Below are 23,137 nucleotides of genomic sequence, written 5' to 3'. Positions count from 1 at the left end.
CAAGAAGCAGTAGCAAGTATTTTCTTATTTCATACTATGTTTTAATGGCAATTGCATCTGTTTTTTAAAGACTGGGTCTAATAACAATAAATTTTTTATAATAATCCTACTCCCCGATTACTGTTTGCATAGTTTTTACAATAGTTGGTTTAATCATACGCTGAGATATACAGTCATACCCAATGCTTTTCAGTGCTGCAACACTGCATCTCAGATGACTGAGCTTTTCTTTCAAAAGATTGCCTGCAATGAAAAACTTAATAAATCATATCAATAATAAACAAAGAGGATACTGTAATTGACTATAGGTATACCTATTTGTAATGACAAATGCCATTTGTATACCGGTTAGTATATAGAATTGTATATTAAAACATATTTGAGTGTGTAAACTTACATACCTTAAGGAAACAGTTCAAATAATATTCGTTAACTAAACTCTTTCTTAAATTTGTACTTCCGGGGTTTTCAATCGAATAGAACAAAGAATTAACGAACGTAATAGTACATGTGATTAATTAACATGTTAACGCCATAACAATTATTATACACAGTACAAGCGATAAGAAATGAATATAGTTTGTATCGAAATGTGTCATAACCTGAAAACATTGCAATGTGACACAGGAAACAGCTGTTTAAACGGGTCAAACCTTGCCGTAGCAACCGTAGTGGACAAAAGGTTACCACCCACTATATTTATTAAAATAAATAGTAAATATCTATTTTGATTATTCGAAAAGTGAAGCAGATCAAATCACTATTTGCGAATTTTTTTTAGTACACTCACATCTACTGTTTGTTTACATTTTCGTCTGATTCTTCCCCCTTTTGAAGAGTAATTAGGTACGAAAGCGTTAATAAAACGGTCGCAGAAATCTTAGTATGCAACTTCGTACGAAGTGATCGCTTGCTTAACATGCATTCAACATGCATTCATAAAAAATAGTCATGCATGACGAAAGTTGGCTCTTGAAATAACCAAACTGTCAATAGTTGATAACAACGACGATTTTGAAACCAAGCGGCTCTCCCTGTATATGTTTCTGCATATACACCAGAGGCACCGTCCCTCAGCACTTTCAGTGCTTTGATTAGAAATAATGTTATTGAAGTTAAATTTCATGTATTTTCAGGTTAAGAGGTTCTCTTTGCTGGTGAAATACCTATTTATTTCATACTGTAAACTAATGAAATGGTTTTTCAAAAGCAATTTCATTACTGAAGTGTCTTTGAGTATGTTTTCTAAAACTTAACAAAATATTATGTTGTGAGAAGCTGTTATTTAAATTGATTGTTCATATAAAGATATTTCTAGGCATACAAAATGTTCATGAAGGATAGGCAGAGAATTGAATGTTCAAAATGTTAAAAAAACTTATTTTGATAATGTTAAGAACTAAACTGTTCACTACTAAATGTCCAAGCACAAATTAAATGTGTGTTTATGACTAAAGTTGGTTTCATTCCAAGCGGTTCAGTTTTATTTTGACGAAGCTGCTGTCAGATGTCAGAACAGTTTTATTTAAGATGCAATTGATCTGCTGTCAGTTGATCAAAATGTAGGAAGGGTAAGGAAGCAAAATGAGTTCCATGGAAACAGTCAGCCTTGTGACATAAACCAAATGTAACTCCAGTCTGCAGTAGGTTGACGACCTTGATGCTCTCTTGGGTCTCTTTAGCTCAGATTTTCTGCAAATGTTCACACAAACTATTATTAAATTTTAATCTTGACCATTCTGTGTACATAGTAGTTAGTTGAAATGTATTTTGATTTGTTAATTAAGTACTGCGCCATTTTAATGATATTTCATGTAAACAAATATATTTATTTTAGTTGAATGGAAATTAAAGGTATGACTTGGCAGGGGTGAACTGATGGCTATAGCAGATACAATATAGTAGCTCCATCAATGCAGAAAATGTGTTTAGAATGATTTTGAGCTGGCTAAAATTTTTAATTACCTGTATATTTGTTGTTGGTGTAAAAGGTGATGTGAAAGAGTTGTGGGTGTTGGCAACGACATCATTTATGCACGACATCAGTAAGTCTCCTTCCCTCCCATTTCTCTGTCTACAGCATGAAGCATAATGGTCACATCCACATTGTATACCTTGTCATTATGTGCTGAGCTTCAACCTGCATAGATAAAAGGAAATAACCTGCCTAATTTACATTTACTGTTCAGAAAGCAGTATATGTAAAACTAAAAGAAGTTATGGTTATATGTACTTTATGGTGTTTGAAAGGGATGCAGGTACACATTTCATTGGAACGGTTTAAGCTTCAAAACAAGGCGACATGGGTTCGATTCGAAGCCTGTGAGTTTTGTTGGTGGTCACATATCACATATCCAGACAAGAGTGCTACATGTATATTGAAGGTAAAATGCCTTTTAAGAAATGTATGAAAGATTCCATACCTGAACGATTATGCCGGAGACACACACCCTTGTTTTCTGTGGTGAATGGCGAGCCACCTGGAGGAGACAATGGCAGCCCCTGAACAATTGCTTGCCCGATGAGCCTTTGCATTTCACACACACTCAAACAACTGTTACCAGGACTTTTGTGTTTTGAGAATGTGAACTATCTTGTCCTCAGTCTTCCGAATAATGTCTCTTGATGGTAGAGAGCATCCAACTTTTGATCTGCTGAAATTGGTGCCACAATAAACCTTGGCAAGATAAAATCATTGCTATCACCAAATGCCATCTGGGCTGCTGCAGTATACCACAATATTTTGACTTTTAAATAACTTAGGTATGGCCCACTTGATTTTTTCAAAGGCTTCTTTGATGGAGGGCATCTGCAAATAAGTATTTTACATTTTAATGATATGGTTTATAAAGGAATTTATTACAATTTATAAACACACTTTTTTTTTTATGAAAAATGATGGAACTATGGCCCTTTTAACCTACGAATTTAGAAATAAACACGCGTCAAATGAATTTATTGTACCAAAACATTTTAATATCCTCTTTAAATTTGTATTCATTTGTTTCTAATGGTCTGCATGCGCTGATTGCAATAAATTTGGGTAAACCCTAAAGTGCCAATGCTAAAAATAGCACATAAAAAGTTAAGCGCATTGGGTGTACGAAAGGGTCTTGATTGTTCTTGAGCATGATGCTCAATTATTATTTTGCCGATGCAGCATGATGCTCTGCCGATGCTGCTTCAGCCTGCCGATGCTGCATGTGCTTTGCTTATTTTACATGAGCATGATGCTGCATTGGCAATAAAGACCCTAATCGTACGTAATAGTTTTGACCACTGTGTATCTTAATTTGTTATTAAAGTTCAGGCAAGCTTGTCTCCAAAATGTGTATCAAAGAAGTTGACAAAGGGATAGTTCATACAAAATGTTCATGCCTACAGCCTACTCAAGGTTTTCCACATGTAATACGTCAAATTTATGCAAATAAGACAATGTGTTTTATTTTAGTATATGTACAAGTTTTGTATGAAAAGTGGGTAGTTATTCCGATCGGGATTTCTGGTTAAAGCATATTGCATCACAAAATATAATAAAAACAAGAAATATTACCAAATAACATTATTTTATATTAGTTCTTTACACAAAAAAAAAATAAATATCCAACGAATAATTATGAGTTTGACGTGTTTTCTTCATTTCATTCTGTCAAAACATAACGATATGATCATATGTACATGAAGGGCACCTGCAAGGCTTCATGGCACTATTTTAAAACAATCGGAACATTTTGGCCATGGCCGAGTTGTGACGAATGTATTTACGAGGTCTGTCTCGAAGCTTGTCCGAGGTGGCCGACTTATTACGATTGGATCAAGTTGTTCCGCTTGGCATTATTTTTGTCTGTGTCAACTTTCATTTTATTGGAAAGGTAAACAATGTATTTTAATGCATTAAATGCTTGTTTTGTGCAAAATAATTGTTCTCTTACATGGTGAAATATGAATATAAACATTTATGATCAATTTCAACCATAAAATACTTCACTTATTTCAATTTTAATATTTTTCAAACACACCCGTTTTTGCACAAACCCGTTTAGACATTAGGGATTGGAAGAATCCTGTATAACGCACCAGTCAATTGTAACCACGCCCCCCCCCCAGGTCTGGGGATATACCGGGGATAGCCGTGGAAAAGGGCTATGTTTTTACTTTCCAGGTGGTCCCGCAGGGCCGGGTGACCACGGTGGTTTTGTCTTAGTGCCAAATCAAGCGGGGATTGGGCTTTATATAGAGTGTCTGGGGTGCGGGGTAGTCCAAATAAATGTACGTTTACGGATTTTTTTTAAGATTTTTGATATGGCAAATCCTTCACGTACAAATTGTTTAGTATCAAAAGTGAGTAGTTATTCCGATCGGGATTCCGGGTTAAAGCATTTAGCATCTAAAAATATCATAAAAACAAGAAATATTACCAGATGACGTTATTTTATATCAGTTCCATACATAAAAATGTCATATCGTTCAAATAATTATGAGTTTGACGGGTTTTTCTTCATTTCTTGCTGTCGAAACATAATGATATATACATGAAGGGCACCTGCAAGGCTTCAGGGCACAGTTTTAAAACAATCGGAACATTTCGCCCATGACCGAGTTGTTACGTTTGTATTTACGAGGTATATCTCGAAGCTTGTCGGAGGTGGCAGAGTTATTACGATTGGGTCGAGTTGTTCCGCTTGGCATAATTGTTGTCTGTGTCAGTCAACTTTCGTTTTATTGGAAAGGAAAATAATGTATTTTAATGCATTAAATGCTTGTTTTGTGCAAAATTACTTCTAACTTACATGGTAAAATATTAATATAAACCTTAAAACCATACTGTATATAACTTAGATTTATACAATTTCAATATTTTTCAAAACACTCCGTTTTTTGCACAAACCCGTTTAGACGTTAGGGATTGGAAGAATCCCGTATAACACGTCTATTATTTTAGACTAGGGTGCGGGGGTATTTGGCCGGGGTTTTACCATCAGTTCGTCCCCGCAGGACGGGGCTTTCACCCAGGGTTGGCTGGACCGAAAGTCAAAGTCCCCGCTATTCCCCGGACCATGGGGGCCATGGTTACAATTGACTGGTGCATAACACGTCTATTATTTTAGACTAATGTACAAGTTAGCATATCTTACAAAGAAACCTGCAACAACAGCATATTAAAAATATCACAAACACTGATGTAAACATTTGTTAAAGACAGCTTAAACACAATTTCAATCAAGATCTACTTCAGACTGTAAACAAAATAGCATTTACTCAATAGTATATAGCACATTCTTGACCTGCTTTCTTCACACGGCAACTTGCCTACTTCCTTTGTTATGGCGTGAGACCACAGTTATTTTTACTATATGTTTCCTGGCTTTTGACTTTATACACACCCCAATTGAAAAACAAGGACATGGCATCTCTAGAACAATTCAAGACACAAAATATAATCACAAGAAAACACCATGTTGACCATTGACCCGACTGTCAAAATGGAGTTCAAATACATAACCCTTCCGCCAGGGAGTCAATCGGCTACAAACAACTAATTTTCAGACTTCCACAAGCTATGATTTTTCCAATATTTACATTGAAAACTATCAATTTCTGCAATAGAGTGTCAAATTCAGTCAAGTTCTCTGCAAAAAGAACATTTTTTGCTTCTTTTTCATTCAATTTTAATAAAATATTGATACTTGAACACAAGCACTCTTTTTTTCTGTATTCACATCTGGATCTTGGTCAACGGGGGGCAGATAACTGTGGTCTTGATCCTATTTAAGCAACATTTTTTCAGAAACAGACTTCAAAACTCCTATAGTTCAGCTTCAGGCTATATGCAACACATACTGAAAGTTTGGCAATGATATATCAAACACTAAATGAATGAGACAGGTATTAGCACCTGTGGTATTTTCATAAAAAGCAGAAACAGCCATTTCCCTCAAATGTTAAGCCGCAAACCTTTGAAGAGCCATTATTTCCTTATGCATTGGAATAATTTGACCAAGTAAAGTTTTCCTTGTAGCTTTTAATGGTGTCTATAGAACAGCACCACAAAACTGGCCTGCATACTCTTTTAAGATTTTTTTTCTAAGCAAAATAAGGTTTTTCCACTTCATCGGCTTAGTGTTTTATATAAAAAATGACATAGAGCCAAACTGAAATGCCTCAACTTGTCAAAACTTTGCTTTTCTGGTCCACTTATATACAAAGGTAACAGAACTGTTCAGTTTAACACAAGACATTTAGTGATCATGTGTTAATAGACAGTCTAAACAACACTTTATGCCAAATTGTTGGCTTCCGGGACAAATGGCGCAACAAAGGAAATGGCAAAAAACACACCAAAACTTAAAGATTCATGACAACTGCTAGTGTTTTCATGTATGAGGTGGCTACATGATGTAGAAAATGCAGAGATAGCATTATTATGCCCATTTAAAAAAAAACAAAAAAACTTTAAGAATCTGTTTTGAAGGCTAGATTTGGCATTAAATTCAGAGTACAGCACTTCACCATTGTCTATAAGATGATTATTTACACCTGATTTGCTATAAATCTCACTCATTGGAATCATTTACACACAAACAAGTACTACAGAGTTGACTTACATCTTCATTCTTCTGAAATGTTGGATTCAGAGCTGCATCTCCTGGATTCAGATTGCAGGACTACCGCCTGGGGAAAAGGCCGCAGCTAACTGGAGCTTATTGGCACATCATGATCTGCAAGCAAGACACAAAAGCAATGTTTTACACAAATAAAACTATCTGCCACTACTGTTAAAGTTTGAAAAAGGCCTATAAACACTCATTTGAGGCATTTAACACAACCTTTAATATAGTCATAAATGTAATAAATATGCAGAAAAGTTCATGAATTCAAAGATTTTCAGGACAAATTTAATAGAATATATAGTCTTTTGGACATTTTGCAATCAGTTTTTAACAACTCAAAGGTAAATCTCATCTTATTGAGTACCCAGATGCATTTTGCAAGCATTCAAACCAGACATGCTTAGAATTTCTTCTTACTTGGAGATGGTATTCCTTTCTTGAAAATCCTTGCCGAGAGCCGGTATGGAAAACCACACGAGACCACAGTTTTACCAGCACTGGTTCTTGTCCTTGAAAATTCCTCTGTGGCTACAGCAACCAGGCTGGCTATTAAAATAAGCAATAAATTAGGGTTTTTAAAACATTTATAATGTATTAAGGTTGTGTTTTTTTAATGCAGGAAGGGAAAAGGCTCTATTCTTTATGAAAGCTGCTCACTTTTTATTTATTTTGCCTTGAGAAATGTCAAGTTTTTCAATGAATAAACTGAATAAATGAATGAATTAATGAATATATATGAATGATTGATAGAATGAATTAATGAATTAATGAAAGGTGGCATTATTTCTTTAAAATTGGGATCTCATTGTGTTGCTGTGATTGTTAAAGTATATGTTTTCTTGTCCATAAGTTGAAAATCATATGCACACTAAATAAAACATCATTCTGCATCCTATGTGTAGTAAGTTTTGTTTAATTGCTTATAGAATTTGCAATTAATGTAATGTTTGCTTAAAAGAGCAAACAAAATAGGTGAATAGATGCACAATACAGACCAAAGACTGATACAAGTCAGCAGTTTCATTAGAAAATAATATTATTATCAAAGCCACATCAGAAATGATTGACAACATGAAAGAAATTCATTTAGGAATGGAACAAACAGTCTCAATGGGCTTTTATGACCAAACTGTCTCACTTTGTACTTCAGTTTGGATACAATTTTCTAATATATTATCTTGAAGTACTTACAAATTACAGCATGTTGGCAAACACCAAGTACAGCTTGGCCTCTGGTGGGCAGCTTGGTGGGGGGTGGGGCTGTCTGGCTGGTTCTTCAACAGACAGTTCCTCCTGGGTCTGCTTCATATGTTTAAAAATCCCTCCATTTATACTTTGGAATTGAAAGTGAGGCTTTCATTCATTAGTTACCATCATTTGGAACTATTTCCAAACATTAAATTGAAAGTGAAAGTAGTTTTTTTTAAAAATGTAAAAAATATATAAGAAAATTATATATTATTAATTTATATTATGTAATATAAGATTTTCACATTTCATACTCAAACACAAATATTCTATGGCTAAGCACTGTCAACTGGCCAAATTTCAACCAGATAGCTGTATAAATTAAGAATTTATAACAATTTAAAATAGGCCACCCCTCTAAAAGCTTCCTCTATATCAGGCGTGAGACCACAGTTATTTTTACTATATGTTTCATATAGACACTAACCTGGCTTTTGACTTTATACACACCCCAATTGAAAAACAAGGACATGGCATCTCGAGAACAATTCAAGACACAAAATATAATCACAAGAAAACACCATGTTGACCATTGACCCGACTGTCAAAATGGAGTTCAAATACATAACCCTTCCGCCAGGGAGTCAATCGGCTACAAACAACTAATTTTCAGACTTCCACAAGCTATGATTTTTCCAATATTTACATTGAAAACTATCAATTTCTGCAATAGAGTGTCAAATTCAGTCAAGTTCTCTGCAAAAAGAACATTTTTTGCTTCTTTTTCATTCAATTTTAATAAAATATTGACACTTGAACACAAGCACTCTTTTTTTCTGTAATCACATCCGGATCTTGGTCAACGGGGTCAACGGGGGGCAGATAACAACGGGCGGCAGATAACTGTGGTCTTGAGCCTTATTGCAGTTAACGTATCGAAATCATGTAATACTGTCTTTAATCGTAATATAAACCGGTCGGCTACATATGTTTTACCAAATAATGGGTTTATAATAAGCCACCTCATATAATGATTCTTGCTTTAGACTAAAATACGATTTCATCAGTCTGCTTTCTCAAACCGTTCACAAACATCATAACAACATGGATGTACGAATACGATTACTACTTTAGTCGTAGTCGTGGGTTCATTCCATGGTACATTTAGCTCGATCCCTTTGCAGCGTGATGCCTGCCTCTCGGTACTTTAAGGATGAAAGTGGTTTAGTGGTGTAGGTTTCTGCTTCTAACCGACGACGATGTGGGTTCGATCCCCACCAGGGGTACTATCTCATGGATGGCCTCTCAAAAATGACACAGTAAAAGTTTCTAGCCAGGTAAACGGACTTGTGAGTGATTTTATCAGCTATTCACCTTTTAAATTAGCAAAATCGAGCTTGTTTATTTTAGTGAGATTTAACCAATGAAAGTTGTACCCGTTCATCGGTGCTTTGAAAAATAATTAAAGGACTCTGTAAAGCGCTTTCACGGGTAATCCTTGACCGAGTGGTCTAAAGGAATACATTCAGTGTCTAACCCTTAAGTCGATTAAAAATTCAATATTATAACCAAGTACCACCAGGAAGTATCTTTGGAAAATGCAAAATTAAGCAAACAGTTTGATTGTTTAGATTTATTAGTGAAATATGCATTTTGATCAAACAGTTTTCTGAAAAGGATTAATAAAACTACACATCTGATGCAGTTGTATATAATAAAACTGCTTTAGATTGCACACAAGTTGAAAATGCCGATGGTATACGCGAAATCAGGTAACAACTAACATCTTGCATTGTTATTTTCTTGAATATTCTATCAATATTAAATTAATTAGCAATTATATGATGGCATGTATATATCCCAACTTTAGTTTTCCCCAGCAGCTGTTATACTGTGAAAATCTCCAACTGGTGATTTCTCCAACTTCTGTGTTCTCCAACTTCTGTATTCTCCAATTGGTGAATTTTATCAATAGAAATTGACTGTGGAATTATCCAATTGGAATATTCCCCAATTGGAGAGCCGTTTTTACAAAACCATAATTTTTTATTTTTTTTTAGTATTAATAAAGGTAATAACTGAAGTACTCAAAACATGAATAGAGCCGTTTCGGCTCATATGGAAAATTCTCCAATTGGAGTTTGCCAAAACCCCGCTGTGGACCTAAAATCCAATTGGTGGCCAACGGGAGAAATCAATTTTGGAATTAAAATTTTCATATTTCTTAAAACTATTTTTTAAATTTTACTTAAAATATTTCATATTTAATGGGCAAACTTTCTGTATGTCGCTTTTGAAGTTGATATCTATTAAAGATAATAAAAAAACTAAGTTTGCAAGTAAACCGGATTTGCAAACTTATACCGGATGCTGTTTTGTATAAAACATTGAAAAGATGTCCACATGTAGATATTTGATTAGTTTACACGCACAAATTTAAATGACTTGATTAGTTGAAAGTAATTATTAAATAAAAATTGACAAATCAATACATTGGATAACTTTGACCAAACCAATATAAAATTGGATACCAAATAGTTTTAAATAGTTGTTATTGACTAGTGATTCGAGCACACATTGCTTAACTTGCATATTACAACTCACTTTGAAGGCGACTTTTAACATATAAAATTTGTACAGGTAATTGTGATACAGTATATGTAGAATGTTTGTTAAGGCAAATATGTTACGTTGTTAGTGCTATAGCTGGATGATGGATGATATGTCTACAGATACATGAATGTCAGAGCCTCATAGCCGCCCCTGGCTTAACATTTGAGATTATGAGTCAACAAACAAGAGCGACAGCTGTTGAGCTCTGCATCATACATCCATGTATCGGTTGATATTTGTTGGAACAATATTTAATATAACATGATGTATACATTTTGGCTTTACACTAGTCACTTCGGTATGCATTTTCTTAAAATGTAATTGATTTGTATGTTTTGTTTAGAATTTTGTTGAGATTTGTCATAATTATGCCATGTGTATCAAGATGATTGCGGTAAATATATGAAAACGATATTCTCTTTCTATATTAATGAATAATCATATTTAAAAAATGTTCTTGTGTTTTGGTACTACATGTAGTTAGTTATAGTTCCCCTATTAATTATTTAAACTTGTGTACATTTTTGGAGTGGAATATTAATTTAATTTAACATTAATATCGATCAATCAAGACTAAAAAGTATAAACTGAGATAACGAGGATGAGAAATTACGTGACTTAGGAGTTCTCACAAAGGTCGCTACGAGTCACATCCTTAGAAATATTTTCATATATTTTCTGTCAAAAAAGTTTTTAGGAGTTAACGTCACTAATATTTTATTAATTTTGTTTTTAAGATCAGTTGTGACCCGTGGTGACCTATGTGAGAACCCTTTTAAGTCACGTGATTCCTCACCATAACTGAACATCCGAAAAAAAACATTACGCATTTGTTTATGATTTACTTAACGTTTACAAAAGTTAAGTCTTTTTGATAAAAACAAGCATATTTCAAGTCAGAATGATTAGAATGTTCATGGCATGAACGAGACTTATATTAAACCCGAGACAAGTGAAGGTGGGATTACTTTTCGAACAACCTGTACAGTATGACCACAAAAAAGTGCAGTTTAAAGCTTACCCTTAAATATGATTTTTTTTTATAGATTTTGAAAGCGTTTCCACTAAATTTCATCCTTCTTTCATAGCAATGTGCCTCCGAGCGGAAACTGCCACAGTCTGTTGAAGAGCTATGCATAAATTTACATAATAATTCAACAAATGTGGTAGAGATATATGCTCTAAAAGCTATGCTTGCTGAATTATAGACGAAAGTCATTTTTAAATTTATGTATGATTTGTTTAAAAGACAAAGAAGGAGAGGCATCGTTTGAACAAAAATATATTTTTATTTAGCAAAGAATTTTGGGAAAATAATATTTAATGATATCTTTATACATTTGTTAGGTTAGTATTGTATCAAGCGAGATTAATTTTTTTTGACACAATTCCAGGCAAAGTTACAAAAATGCCTCAAGTTATACTCAATAAAGTAGCAGTTTGGATTCAGTAAATGCCTTAAACTGTTTTTTTTCCAGATATATATGCTAGGTAGCAGTCATGATGGTTTTGAGGAATATCCAGGGCCGATTGAGCAACTATGTTGTGAACTCATTCAAGTTTAACATCCAACCTTTATTACGTTTGCATTCACGACTACCAATTAGTTTGCATTCACGACTTCCAATCCGGACGATTCATTCAAGGCGGACTTTCACAACACGAGGCAACACAAACTATGGACACGGAAGGCGTGGACAACTGATTCTGCCTTTGTCTGCAGGGCTTGCTTATTCAATATACACGGTAAATTAATTCATGGATGGCAACGTTTAAATTAAATGATAGATTTATGATAAATTTATGGACTTATGGTATATACGAAACAAAAGTGTGTTTGTAGACTCCAAATATCAGGAAAATACTGGTTATATGGTATTTCGCTTTTCTTTTTGAAAACTAATTCTGATATTAAAAATATAATTTTTGACGTATATGAGTATTTTATTGAAATACTGACCGTTTCGTAGCTGTGTTGTATGTAAAAGGCTTTTTTTATTTTTATTTAATAACCCCGCATATAAACAGTCTTAATCTTCCAAGTCTGGAAGTGGGGTAAAGTTGCCCCCCACCCCCTTCCAGGAATTTTATGTCATATAAACGTAAACATATATTTGCCCAATGGGCATTTCGATTTAGGCAGGGTTTTACAGTAAATAATTGTCAAATAGAACAAAGTAAAGGAAAAAAAATGTTATAAATACAAACTTATTTAGTCTATCATTTTTTTATATTCTCGGCAGATGTATCTGCGAACTTCAAGGATTAAAATGGTTGAAATACAAGTCAAGTACACTGTCTTGAATCTCTCAGCCCACTTGATGCGGCAACATAAGCAATACATCTTTACAAAACATATTTCTAAAGGAACATGGTGCAAAAAGGATTGTTAAGAGTTCCTGTGTCATTAAACTGTTTATCCTGGGTAATAATAAGTTAAGATTTAAATGTATTTACGAGGTGTTTGTCGAAAATAGTACGTTTTCGTAAAAGTTAAAAATTGTTTGTCTGCATCAACTCTTTATAATTACCGGTTATAATATTCGGGTGTATATAGGAATGGATTTCTCTATTGCATTAATAAGTTCTGGGCACTACAGGATGCATTTCCCTCGCTAATAATATATTTACAGTAATTATGCCCCCCTTAGAAGAAAAGGGTGTATATTGCTTTGCACATGTCGGTCGGTCGGGCAGTAAGTCGGTAGACCAAAGATTGTCCGAGTGATAACTCAACAATGCTTGCACCCATGGCCCTCACACTTGACTTGGATGTTGGGCCTGACCAGTAGATGACCCCTTTTTATTTTAGGGGTCATCAGGTCAAAGGTCAAGGTCAGGGTGATCTTCAATGCAAGCTCGACAATTCCTGGACCTATGATCATCAAATTTCACATGAAGGTTGGGCCTAATCAGTAAATGACCCCTGCTTAGATGATACATGTTTATCTGCAAATATCATCTGAACATGATTAAAAACTGTACCTACTATCCTCACACTTTTAATGGTCATAATCTTAGTACTGTCTCAAAGGCATCCAATGTCAATGACAAATCAGCTGTCACTTCAGTCTATGCAAGATACAAGATACAAGAAACAAGAATCTTTATTTAAAGTTGGGTATGTGTTAAAAAGAAACATTAGCTCAATGAGCTATTTTCAGACATGGATAACAGACATACATTACATATATGTAACATAACATATCAAATTAAAATAACAATGAGCTTGTGACCTGGAAATAAAAGTATATATTGGAGCATGCATACAAATACAAATAGGAAAATTGGATCAGAGCATTGAGAACAGTGATAACATCAACAAGTTTCCCGGTTGTACAGCAGTCAACACGCGCTCAATACATTGAAATAGCAAGATTGTAAGTAGCAAAATATACAAGGGAATATCGGCTTTGTACATTGATGTGTAGTTCGTAAAAAACTTATATAGCTTGATAGGAAAAAGTATTGCGTAGAAGGGCTATGATATTTATCATGTTATTTTGATAATAAACCTATCACTGTAAAAGAATGTTTATTGAAAAAGTAAAGTTGTAACACCTAAACAAAATACTTGCAAAAAGAAAAACACAAGTAGTTGTATGTGTTCGACAGCTTTTATATAAATTTGAAACAATCATAATTAGATATTAGCCCATGTAATTTAATTCAATAAGTTGTTATTTTAATCAAAGAAGTCCGCTGAAATCTTTTCTGGTTTTTGAATCCCATATCTTTTCCAGAAGGTGTAAGCCATCTCACTGAAAACAAAACTCCTTGCCACTTATGACAAAGGATAAAAGATATTCAGTAAAACATCTTATAGTTCTCAATTTCTTCTATTTTCAAAGCAAAAGGTATTATTTAAACATTGAACATTTACAAGAGGGACCTGTCCAGGTGCGGACCATCCTTCTAAACTCCAGGTAGTTTTGTGAGCACCTTATTTCGCTTGGGAGGCTGTTCCATACCTGACTGGCCTCAAAGCAGAAAGAGTTTTTCCCATATATAGTTGTTCTTACTGATGGAACGTCTACACAGTTTTCGTATCTCAGAATAAAATTACATGTCTTAAAAGTTACAAGGTTTAGAACATATTCTGTTGAGATACCATACAGACATTTGTAAGTTTCAATAGCAATGTATCTTACTCTGCTCAAATGTAATGTTGGCAATTGAACTATATGAAATAGATTTCAGTAGTTGAAATTGGATCTGATTAAAGATTTAAAGATAATAAGCTTAGTACTGGTTGTCAAAAATTTGCTTAGTCTTTTAAGAATATTCAATTGCTTAGCTGCTTTTTTGCACATTTTAGAAATCTGGGCATCAGCATTTAATAAACTATCTACCTCAACACCTAAAAGTAGTACTTGCTCTTCATCAACAATGGTGTGATTAAGTATATTATATTGTTTTATTTCTTTAACAGACCTTGAGCCAACTGAAATTGCCTGAAATTTGTCAGGGTTAGCCTGCAATTGAAGTAAACCACTTTAGCAAAATGTTACTTTCTTCTTCAAGAGTGGTCTTCACAACGTCAGGATTTTTATCACACACAGAAAGAGTATTGTCATCTGCATTATTATACAAAGCTGCATTATTGATAAAGTAGAAGATGTCGTTAAGGGAGATGTTGAAACTTAAAGGCCCTAAAATTGATCCTTGTGGTACGCCTTTTAGAATGGAGTTCCACTCACTGGTAATTTGATCAAGTTTGACACGTTGCTTTCTGTTTGTAAGATAGCTGTGCATAAGTTTACATGCTGGGGCTGAGAGACCGTATGCATCAAGCTTATCTAAGATGAGATCATGGGACAGGCAGTCGAATGCTTTTGAGAGATCCATTAGAACTGCGCCTACATATTTGTTCTCATCAACGGGTTTTTTCCAGTCTTCCACCAGCCTTAACAGAGTAGTTTGACATCCAAATGTTGTTCTGAATGCTGCCAGGAAAGGGTGATTTTTTTTATCGAAATGACTAATCAGTTGCTCACTTATGACCCGTTCATATAAGTTGGACATTGTAAAATACTGACTGATCTATAGTTCTTTTCAATAAAGTGGTCATCTTTCTTGAAAACTGGGGTAACTTGTGCTAGCTTAATACTTTTTGGAAATGATCCTTGGCTAATAATTTCATTGGCCATGTTTCGGATGGGGACCTATAAAGTATCTTTGCCAGCAATGATGATTTTGGAAGGAATCCGATCTATACAAGTTGCTTTTTGGGGATTTAACTTGTCAATGTATTTTCCAATATCTGTATCAGTGACCGGGGTGAAGTGAAAGTCAGCTGACATTTGGCAGTTTTCCTTTATTTTGTCAAGACTAGGGTGTTTTTCCTTAACCTGATTTTCAGATATCCAATATTTTCGGCTATGTTAATGTAAAATGTGTTCATTTTGTTGGCCACCAGCTTTTGATCAGAAACCAAATTCCCTATGTTGTATTTGAATATTATTGGGTTATCTGATTTTTTGTAGGTTTCTGTAAGAGGAAAGGTTTAATTGTCGGCCAGAAGTCCTTAGGTTTGGGTCCTCCACTACACCGTTCTTGGAAATAAACAGCTAAAGATTTTTTTTTCACCTTGGTTTTGAGATTTTTGAACTTAATGCAGTTTAACCAGTTGGATATGTTCTGATTTCTGTTATAGGTGTTTCTTGCTTGACGAGCCTTGTTAATAAGTTTATGGTACCTAGAGTTCATATAAGGTGGTGGATTCTTTTTGGGGTTTTCTGTTTTACTTGGGCATGCTCGTCAATAACTTGTTTTAATAGATGTTCGTGAGCCCCAAAATATCGTCCATGTCCTCAAAGATATGAGCGAGATGGAACGGTACATGAGAAAGGTGTTCATTAAATGACTTGTTGTCAAAGTTCTTGTATGATCTGAAAGTGACCTTCTGTTTGATAAATGGCTCACATCTCTTAAACTAGTAGCTGTGAGGTTGTGACAGTCGCTTAGGCCGCAATTAAAGTTAACAGTTTTACGCATGAAAGACTTTGCATTGGTGAGGATGACATCAATAAGTATGGGCCTGCAGTTTTTCATAAAACATGTAGGTTCAGAGATATATATTCCAGGCTCAAGTTATCACAAATGTTATGAAGAGGTTTACATTTTCCTCTTTTCAGTAAGTCATATTTCAAATCTCCTACGCAGATAATATGTCAAAAAGTTATTAACATTTTGTCCAAACACTTAGAAGTATAACTTTCAAAGTTTTCGATTCAAGCACAGAATACCCCATTTCCGCATCTGGAGTGACAGCTCTAGGCACTCAAGTTGATCATTTTCCAGGTCCCTGCGGCGTTTGAAGGGGGAGATCAGCACGGGTGAAAGCCATCAGTCCTCCTCCATGGCAGTTGCGATCTCGCCTTTTTAACTAAAGCATATTTCATTCTATTGTCCAAATATTCCTGACCACATGGCGCTTAGAGAGGTGGGGGCATAATGTTTGACACACATCTCTTGTTATGTTTTTTTGGCTCGAGTCAATAGTTGTGTTTCTTCCTGTTTCAACTAGAAACTTATGATTTGACGTTCTGATTTTTGTCATTTGGATCCTTAAAAAGTTCTATAAGATAAGGCTCCGATTGAAATTGGTCTTTAAATAGTTTTTAATTAAATTCTTTAGATAAATTATTCATAGGTGTTTGTCAACTTTGTATAAATTGATCAATAAAAATTTGTTTGACTAGTTTATTGATAACTTTTGGAGTGTGTCCACTTGCGTTATTCCATACATATGAATAACCAGTAGACTAATTGATTTTACACGTTTATACCATTTGAAGATGCATTTTTTAGATAAAGTTGTAAATATATAGCATACAAAACTTAGAAATGCCATCATTACCTGTGATAATCGTTCTAAAGAATGATCTGTTTTGTTATCCCTCGCCGAATCGAAGGTTTCGGGATGGGGATATTGTTTTGGCGTTGTCCGTCCGTCCTTCATTCCGTCCGTCCTTCCGTCCGTCCGGAGCCATATCTTGGTAGGCATTGATCAGAATGTTCAAACTTGGTCAGAATGTTTTATGTATGGTCTGATATTCATGAAACGTGATCAGAATGTTTTCCTTGAAGAACTCTTGGACGTTTATAAAACTGGGTCACATATGACTGAAAATTAGGTCACTAGTTCAAATCGTAGAAAAATCTTGCCAGGAACCATATCATTGTAATGATTGGTCAGATTTTGTTGAAACTTGGCCAGGATGTACCCCTTGATGAAATATGAACCGCTTGTAAAAGTGGGTCACATGGGGTCAAAAACTAGGTCACTAGCTCAGATCTTAGAAAAATCTTTGGAACCCATTTGAGGCATTATGTTTGGTCTAATATTCATGAAACGTGATCAGAATGTTTTCCTCAATGAACTCTTTGACGTGTTTAAAACTGGGTTACATGTGATAAAAAAGTGGTCACTAGGTCAAGTCTTACAAAAATCTTGTCCGAAACCATTTCATGGTAGTGATTGGTCGGATTATGTTCATACATAATGATTCTTAAAACACAGAAGAAGATTTAGTGGGTGTCGAGAGTAATAAAGTGGTTCATTAAGTGAACATATGGTATCCATATAATTTCATCTGATGTTGTTAACATTCGCAACTGTCTGAGTTAAACTTTGTGTAAAAAACCCGTCACATTTTGGAAGTGTAGCGAAGAAAGGTACACACACGCACTTGGTTTTTGAGTGTTACGGAATATACCTCCTAATCCTAAAGGAACTAGCCACAAGATGATACAGTTGTAAAACAAAAAAGAAAATTGTCAAAAAAAATCATAAATCTGACATCGTTGTGCACAACACATTGAATCTTACTTACTGATGTATCACATCGCTTACGACACATGAATCTTTCGAAGTTTTTGCGCCTTTTCCAATTCGAAATTTACTAGGGTTGTCTACATCGTGAATCCCAGCCAGTTTAAAAATAGCATCGGATAATTATCTGTATTCATAAAACCATTATGCGCTATTTTAAACGTAGAAACACAGCTGACACTTCAACATCATTGTGTCTTCTAGCCAGCATTGACAATTCTAGGTTTGTTTTGAGGAAATACTGTGCCCATTTTTTGGACCATCTGGTATCTAGCCCCTTTAAATATGAAGAGGCACTTCATAAGCGATATTGCAGTGCATTGAGGTATCAATAAGCGATAAATGGCCTGTAAATTTTGTTGAAATGACATGTTACCTAATGGATGTCGTCACTACCGACTCCTTGCTGTCTAAATATTTGCGATTGTTATCTGGAAATCAGAGCATTGAAAGTGCTTAGAGACTTGGGGAATAGCAAAGTGGTTGTCGAGACTGATTTAATAACGTAAAGCATTAAAGTTGTGAGATGCATGTGATATTCACTAACAATCTGCACTGTGCAGATTGAGGATTGCATAACGATGGATAGCATGGATGCAAGTTTGTACGAGTCTCGGTGGATAATGTATATATTATTTGTAAGTCAATACATGTTGCAACAACTTCTTCCATACTGTATTATTGCTTTCATATCATGAATCACTCACAGCTTACTACTTGCAACATCAATTGACAAATTGTTAGTAAATATCACTTATTGTTTGCAGAATTCACAGACCAATCGACTTTACAACATCTTTCGTAACGATATTACACACTCCCACACAATTTTTAACATTAAAACCATACTGTTTGCACATATCAAACATCAACAGTTCTAAGACATAAGTCATGTTCAGAATTGACGTATTTTCAATTAATATTAACTCCATCTCGCAATCACCACTTCAATTCTTTGCTTCATCAAAATCAGTCTCGACACCTACTTTACCATTCCCCCAGTCTGTCAGCACTTCCAGTGTTTTGATTGTTTTTCTGCACAGAAAAGGCGGATGGACCTTTTCAATCACACTCAGGTTTTTATACCCCCAGATTTCAGAAGCGTAGCTTGTAGTCCATGCATATTTCATTTAATTGTCCAAATACTATTGACAACATGGCGCTCATGGGGGCATAATGTTTGACAAACATTTCTTGTTATGCAAGTGTTTCAGTGAAATTTGCACCAGTGTTTTAGCTCACCAGAGCACGACGTGCTCAAGGTTAGCTATTGTGATCGGTCTTTGTCCGTCGTCCGTCCGTCCGTCCGTCCGTCTGTCAACAATTGCCCAAAAACATCTCACCTGAAACTACCTGGCCAAATTCAATGAAACTTCACAGGAAACTTCCTCGGGTGACCCTCTCTGTGTATTAACGCTTTATCACCGAGTTATGGCCCTTTGCTTAGGTGAGCGTTTTAGGCCCTATTGTTTTTCTGATGAGTTCAAGAGATAGTTCCTAGCGATGAGGAACAAATTCCTGATCTGACATTGTGAGGCCCATATGCAATAACTGTGTCACAAATGGGAAAATCTGCCGTCAGGAATGCCCTTAAGTCATCAAAAGAAAGGCTTGAAATTGTACTTGAATAACTTGAATTATGTAATAACATTTCTTTTGTGTGACATTTATTCAATGCGCATTGAAAACATACTTGTTTTCTCATGAGTATATTAGTTAAATTGGAAGGAGGTAACATCACACTGTAAATTTTTGTTTATTGTCAGATCAAAACCCATCTACAAAATGAGCATGTGAGATTATTAATATAATAATTATGACATGTGGTATGCAGTGTAAGGTTGAAACATAATTAACGACACATATTTAAGCATGCATTCATAAAAAAATATCATTTATTTTGTTGGAATGCTATTTAGGTGATAAAGTTTTGCAACTGGGGTTTTGTTTCCATCTGCAGTACGTTAGTAGTTCAAGAGTTATGGCATTTAGCAATAATGGGCATTTCTAGGCTCGTGTCAATCAAAACCCCCAAACTATATTACCTATAGTAATGAAATCTCAACGGGGTGATGAAATTATGCACCTTGGGTTTTGTTCGCCACTTCACTTAGTTAAATCAGAATGATAGCCCTTGTATTTGTAAAACTATGCATTTCTGTACTTGTGTCGTTCAAAAATCCAAAACTGTATTACTTAGAGACATGAAACCATAGGGGAATGTCAATGGGTTGATGAAGTGTTGTGTCCCGCTGCAATAAGTAAAACCAGTGGTATTGTCATTGAATTAGTAAAATGGCATTTCTTGATTTGTGTCGGTGAACAATCCAATCATGTATGACCATGAGTCCTGAAAGGTTGGGGAAATGTTGTTGGTGTGATAAAGTTGTGCACCTGGGGATTGTTTCTTGCTGCACTTTGTAAAACCAGAGTTTTCTTACTTGAATTAGCAAAAATTGCGTCGATCAAAACTATTTTACATTGTACCTAGAGTCATGAACATTTATGGGAATGTAAATGGTGTGATTAATAAAATGTGTTTCTGGGGTTTTGTTTGCCGCTGCAAATTGTATATGCAGTGTTATGGCCCTTGCACAAGCAATAATTGGTTTGTTTGGACTCGTTGCACTTGTGTCGCTCATAACTTCAAAACCATATGATATTTTCATAAATGTATTTGATGTTATTAAGGTGTGAAACTCATTATTTTTATGCACATTTATTGAGACTGGAGTAATGGCCCTTGCTTTTATGGCAATCGCTGCATATGTGGGCATCCGTGTCCTATTGGCACATTTCTAGTTGAACATGTCTTTTAAGTTTGTTTACTCTTTGATGTTGGTGTTTTGAGAATTGTCATAAGCACTATGATAAATACAAGCATGATCTGTATCTTAAGACAAGTAGTACTGAACATTTTATGCGTTGCATCTTTAAGTATTTTTGTTGAAAGTTGTCGGCAAAAAATATTATTCTTGCTTTCATACACCTACTACAGATATGCATCCGTGAGCATACTTTTAAATTTTCTGTGGTTGGTTACATAATTCATGTCGAGGGCAAAAATGCTACTATTGTAAAATAAAATCTTACCAGTTTTCAGTAGTATAAGCCCATTGCAACGGAACTACAGATCAGAGTTTAACAGTTTGTATTTTTTACAAAGATTTAAATGTGAAACTAGTTTTATTTCATATTTTGAGATATATAACCTCAACAGCTAGGAGTGAAATACTAAAAACTAAAATTTCGCGTCCTATCTTTTGTTAAATCACACTTAAAACGGATTCAAATCTTATTATGACGGTTTAGTTTCTCGGTGTAACGAATAAGTATATATTTTAAACGTCTTTCTTCCTCGTTACACTGGCTTCGTTATCACTATTACGTCTTAATTTCTCGTTATAACAGTTAGGTTAAAACGATTTTCTTTCCCGTTTAAACGAATTTTGATCTCGTCATAACGGTATAGTATCTCGACTTACTCTTCAATTGTAACAACTCACTGTTGCATTTTTAAGCGATTAAAGTTCTTATTTAGTGTTTTGTTTGTTTTGTGTCTCCTGCAGATGACCGTGTGTGAGGCTGACGAACACCAAGAACGGGAGGCAGGTTGCCGTGAGAAAGTCCAACGGATAGAAATTGCTGTCCAGGTTGCAAGAAGCATCGCAATGCGTAAAATGGTCACCAAGTTTGATTATTCTACACTATAATAATATTGGGCTTATGTTAGCTTATATAGTATAACCCTTGTTTTGCATTCTTGCATTTAATGTTTTCGTCGAAATAATTTAGATAGTTGACCTGTGAATATCCCAGCAAATATAGCCATATCGGGCCGATGTCGGCTGAATATCGGCATATCGGCCAGTGTTTGCTGATATCGGCCCGACATTGCATGGCCCGATATGGGCATATTGACTGAAACATTGTATGCATAATAATACTGTATGAATACTAAATTTGAATGTTTAAACATAATAACATAAACAATAGCTTTTATTTTTTATGAACCAATTTAAGTTTATATGGTTATTTTTAATTAATTATGTAATTAAAAGATTCAGTTCATGTTTATTTGATTTTTATCTACTAAATTATTTAGTTTTATATTCACCGCGGTATCTGTGCCATTTCAAAGAGAAGATGAAAGTCAAATCAGATTTTTGGTTTTTTGTAAATGGTAAGTACTGTTTGAATCTCTGTTAAGCGCATTAATATAAGGAATTATTATAATTATATTCTGTTAATCTATAGATCTATTCCCGAAATGTAATAGATACTTTTATTTCAAGTACATATGTTGAAAAGGAATTCGTGTAATATATTTTCGTGACTAGATCTCTTTGTTGTTTTATGAGTTTGGATCAACATTTAGCAGGGGGTCCAACGTGAAACGTGTTCGCCGAATTTTAAGTGAGGGAAATTGTGTGAAGCCGAATTAAATGGCGGCGTTGAAAGGAATTTTGGTGTTTCAAGGATGTATTTTCACCTGGTAAGTAAGTTATATCACCTTTCTCGCAATATCAATACGCCTACCCGGAGACCACACGTGTAAGCGTCTCTCGGTTTTTTAACCTATGTTTCTAGAGGCCTTTACAAAAAAAAAATACGTAACTTGAAACTGTGTTTTCGGCCCAAGTTGAAGATTCTTGTACCTGTTTTAGGTATTTGTTATTGAATATTTGCATTATTTATCTTTTCGACCGCTACTGCACTTACATGGGTATTATACGGCCGATTTTTTCTTGTTTGAACACCTTTTATGTTGGGCGACGAAGTTTTATGCAGATTTTGTGTGAAGCAGAATCAGAATAAGCGTGTTTTAAAGCTGCATTTTCACAGATTAAACGGTTTGACAACTTTTTAATATAGGTCCTGGAACGAG

At 34.8% G+C, this 23,137-nt stretch overlaps 1 protein-coding gene and 1 long non-coding RNA gene across 2 annotated transcripts in view; one reads left to right on the top strand and one right to left on the bottom strand.

The window, feature by feature from the left end:
• LOC128230585 (uncharacterized) overlaps positions 1 to 7,869 on the bottom strand; it is a 319,871-nt gene extending 312,002 nt beyond the window's left edge. Inside the window, exons 1-3 of the long non-coding RNA XR_008260266.1 lie at positions 7,803 to 7,869; positions 7,029 to 7,157; positions 6,606 to 6,719 (exon numbers count right to left, since the gene is read on the bottom strand). This is a non-coding gene — a long non-coding RNA (uncharacterized LOC128230585). The remainder of the gene's footprint in view (positions 1 to 6,605; positions 6,720 to 7,028; positions 7,158 to 7,802) is intronic.
• Positions 1 to 23,137, top strand: part of LOC128230584 (serine beta-lactamase-like protein LACTB, mitochondrial) — a 121,836-nt gene that overhangs the window by 23,000 nt on the left and 75,699 nt on the right. The window contains 2 exon segments of the mRNA XM_052943001.1: positions 11,891 to 12,158; positions 21,819 to 21,932. Of these exon segments, the coding sequence (XP_052798961.1) occupies positions 11,913 to 12,158; positions 21,819 to 21,932 (360 nt within the window). The 5' untranslated portion in view covers positions 11,891 to 11,912.

This window comes from Mya arenaria, chromosome 4 (genome assembly GCF_026914265.1).
Source record: "Mya arenaria isolate MELC-2E11 chromosome 4, ASM2691426v1".
Taxonomy (NCBI): Eukaryota; Metazoa; Mollusca; class Bivalvia; order Myida; family Myidae; genus Mya; species Mya arenaria.
This window is presented reverse-complemented; position numbering and strand designations above follow the sequence as displayed.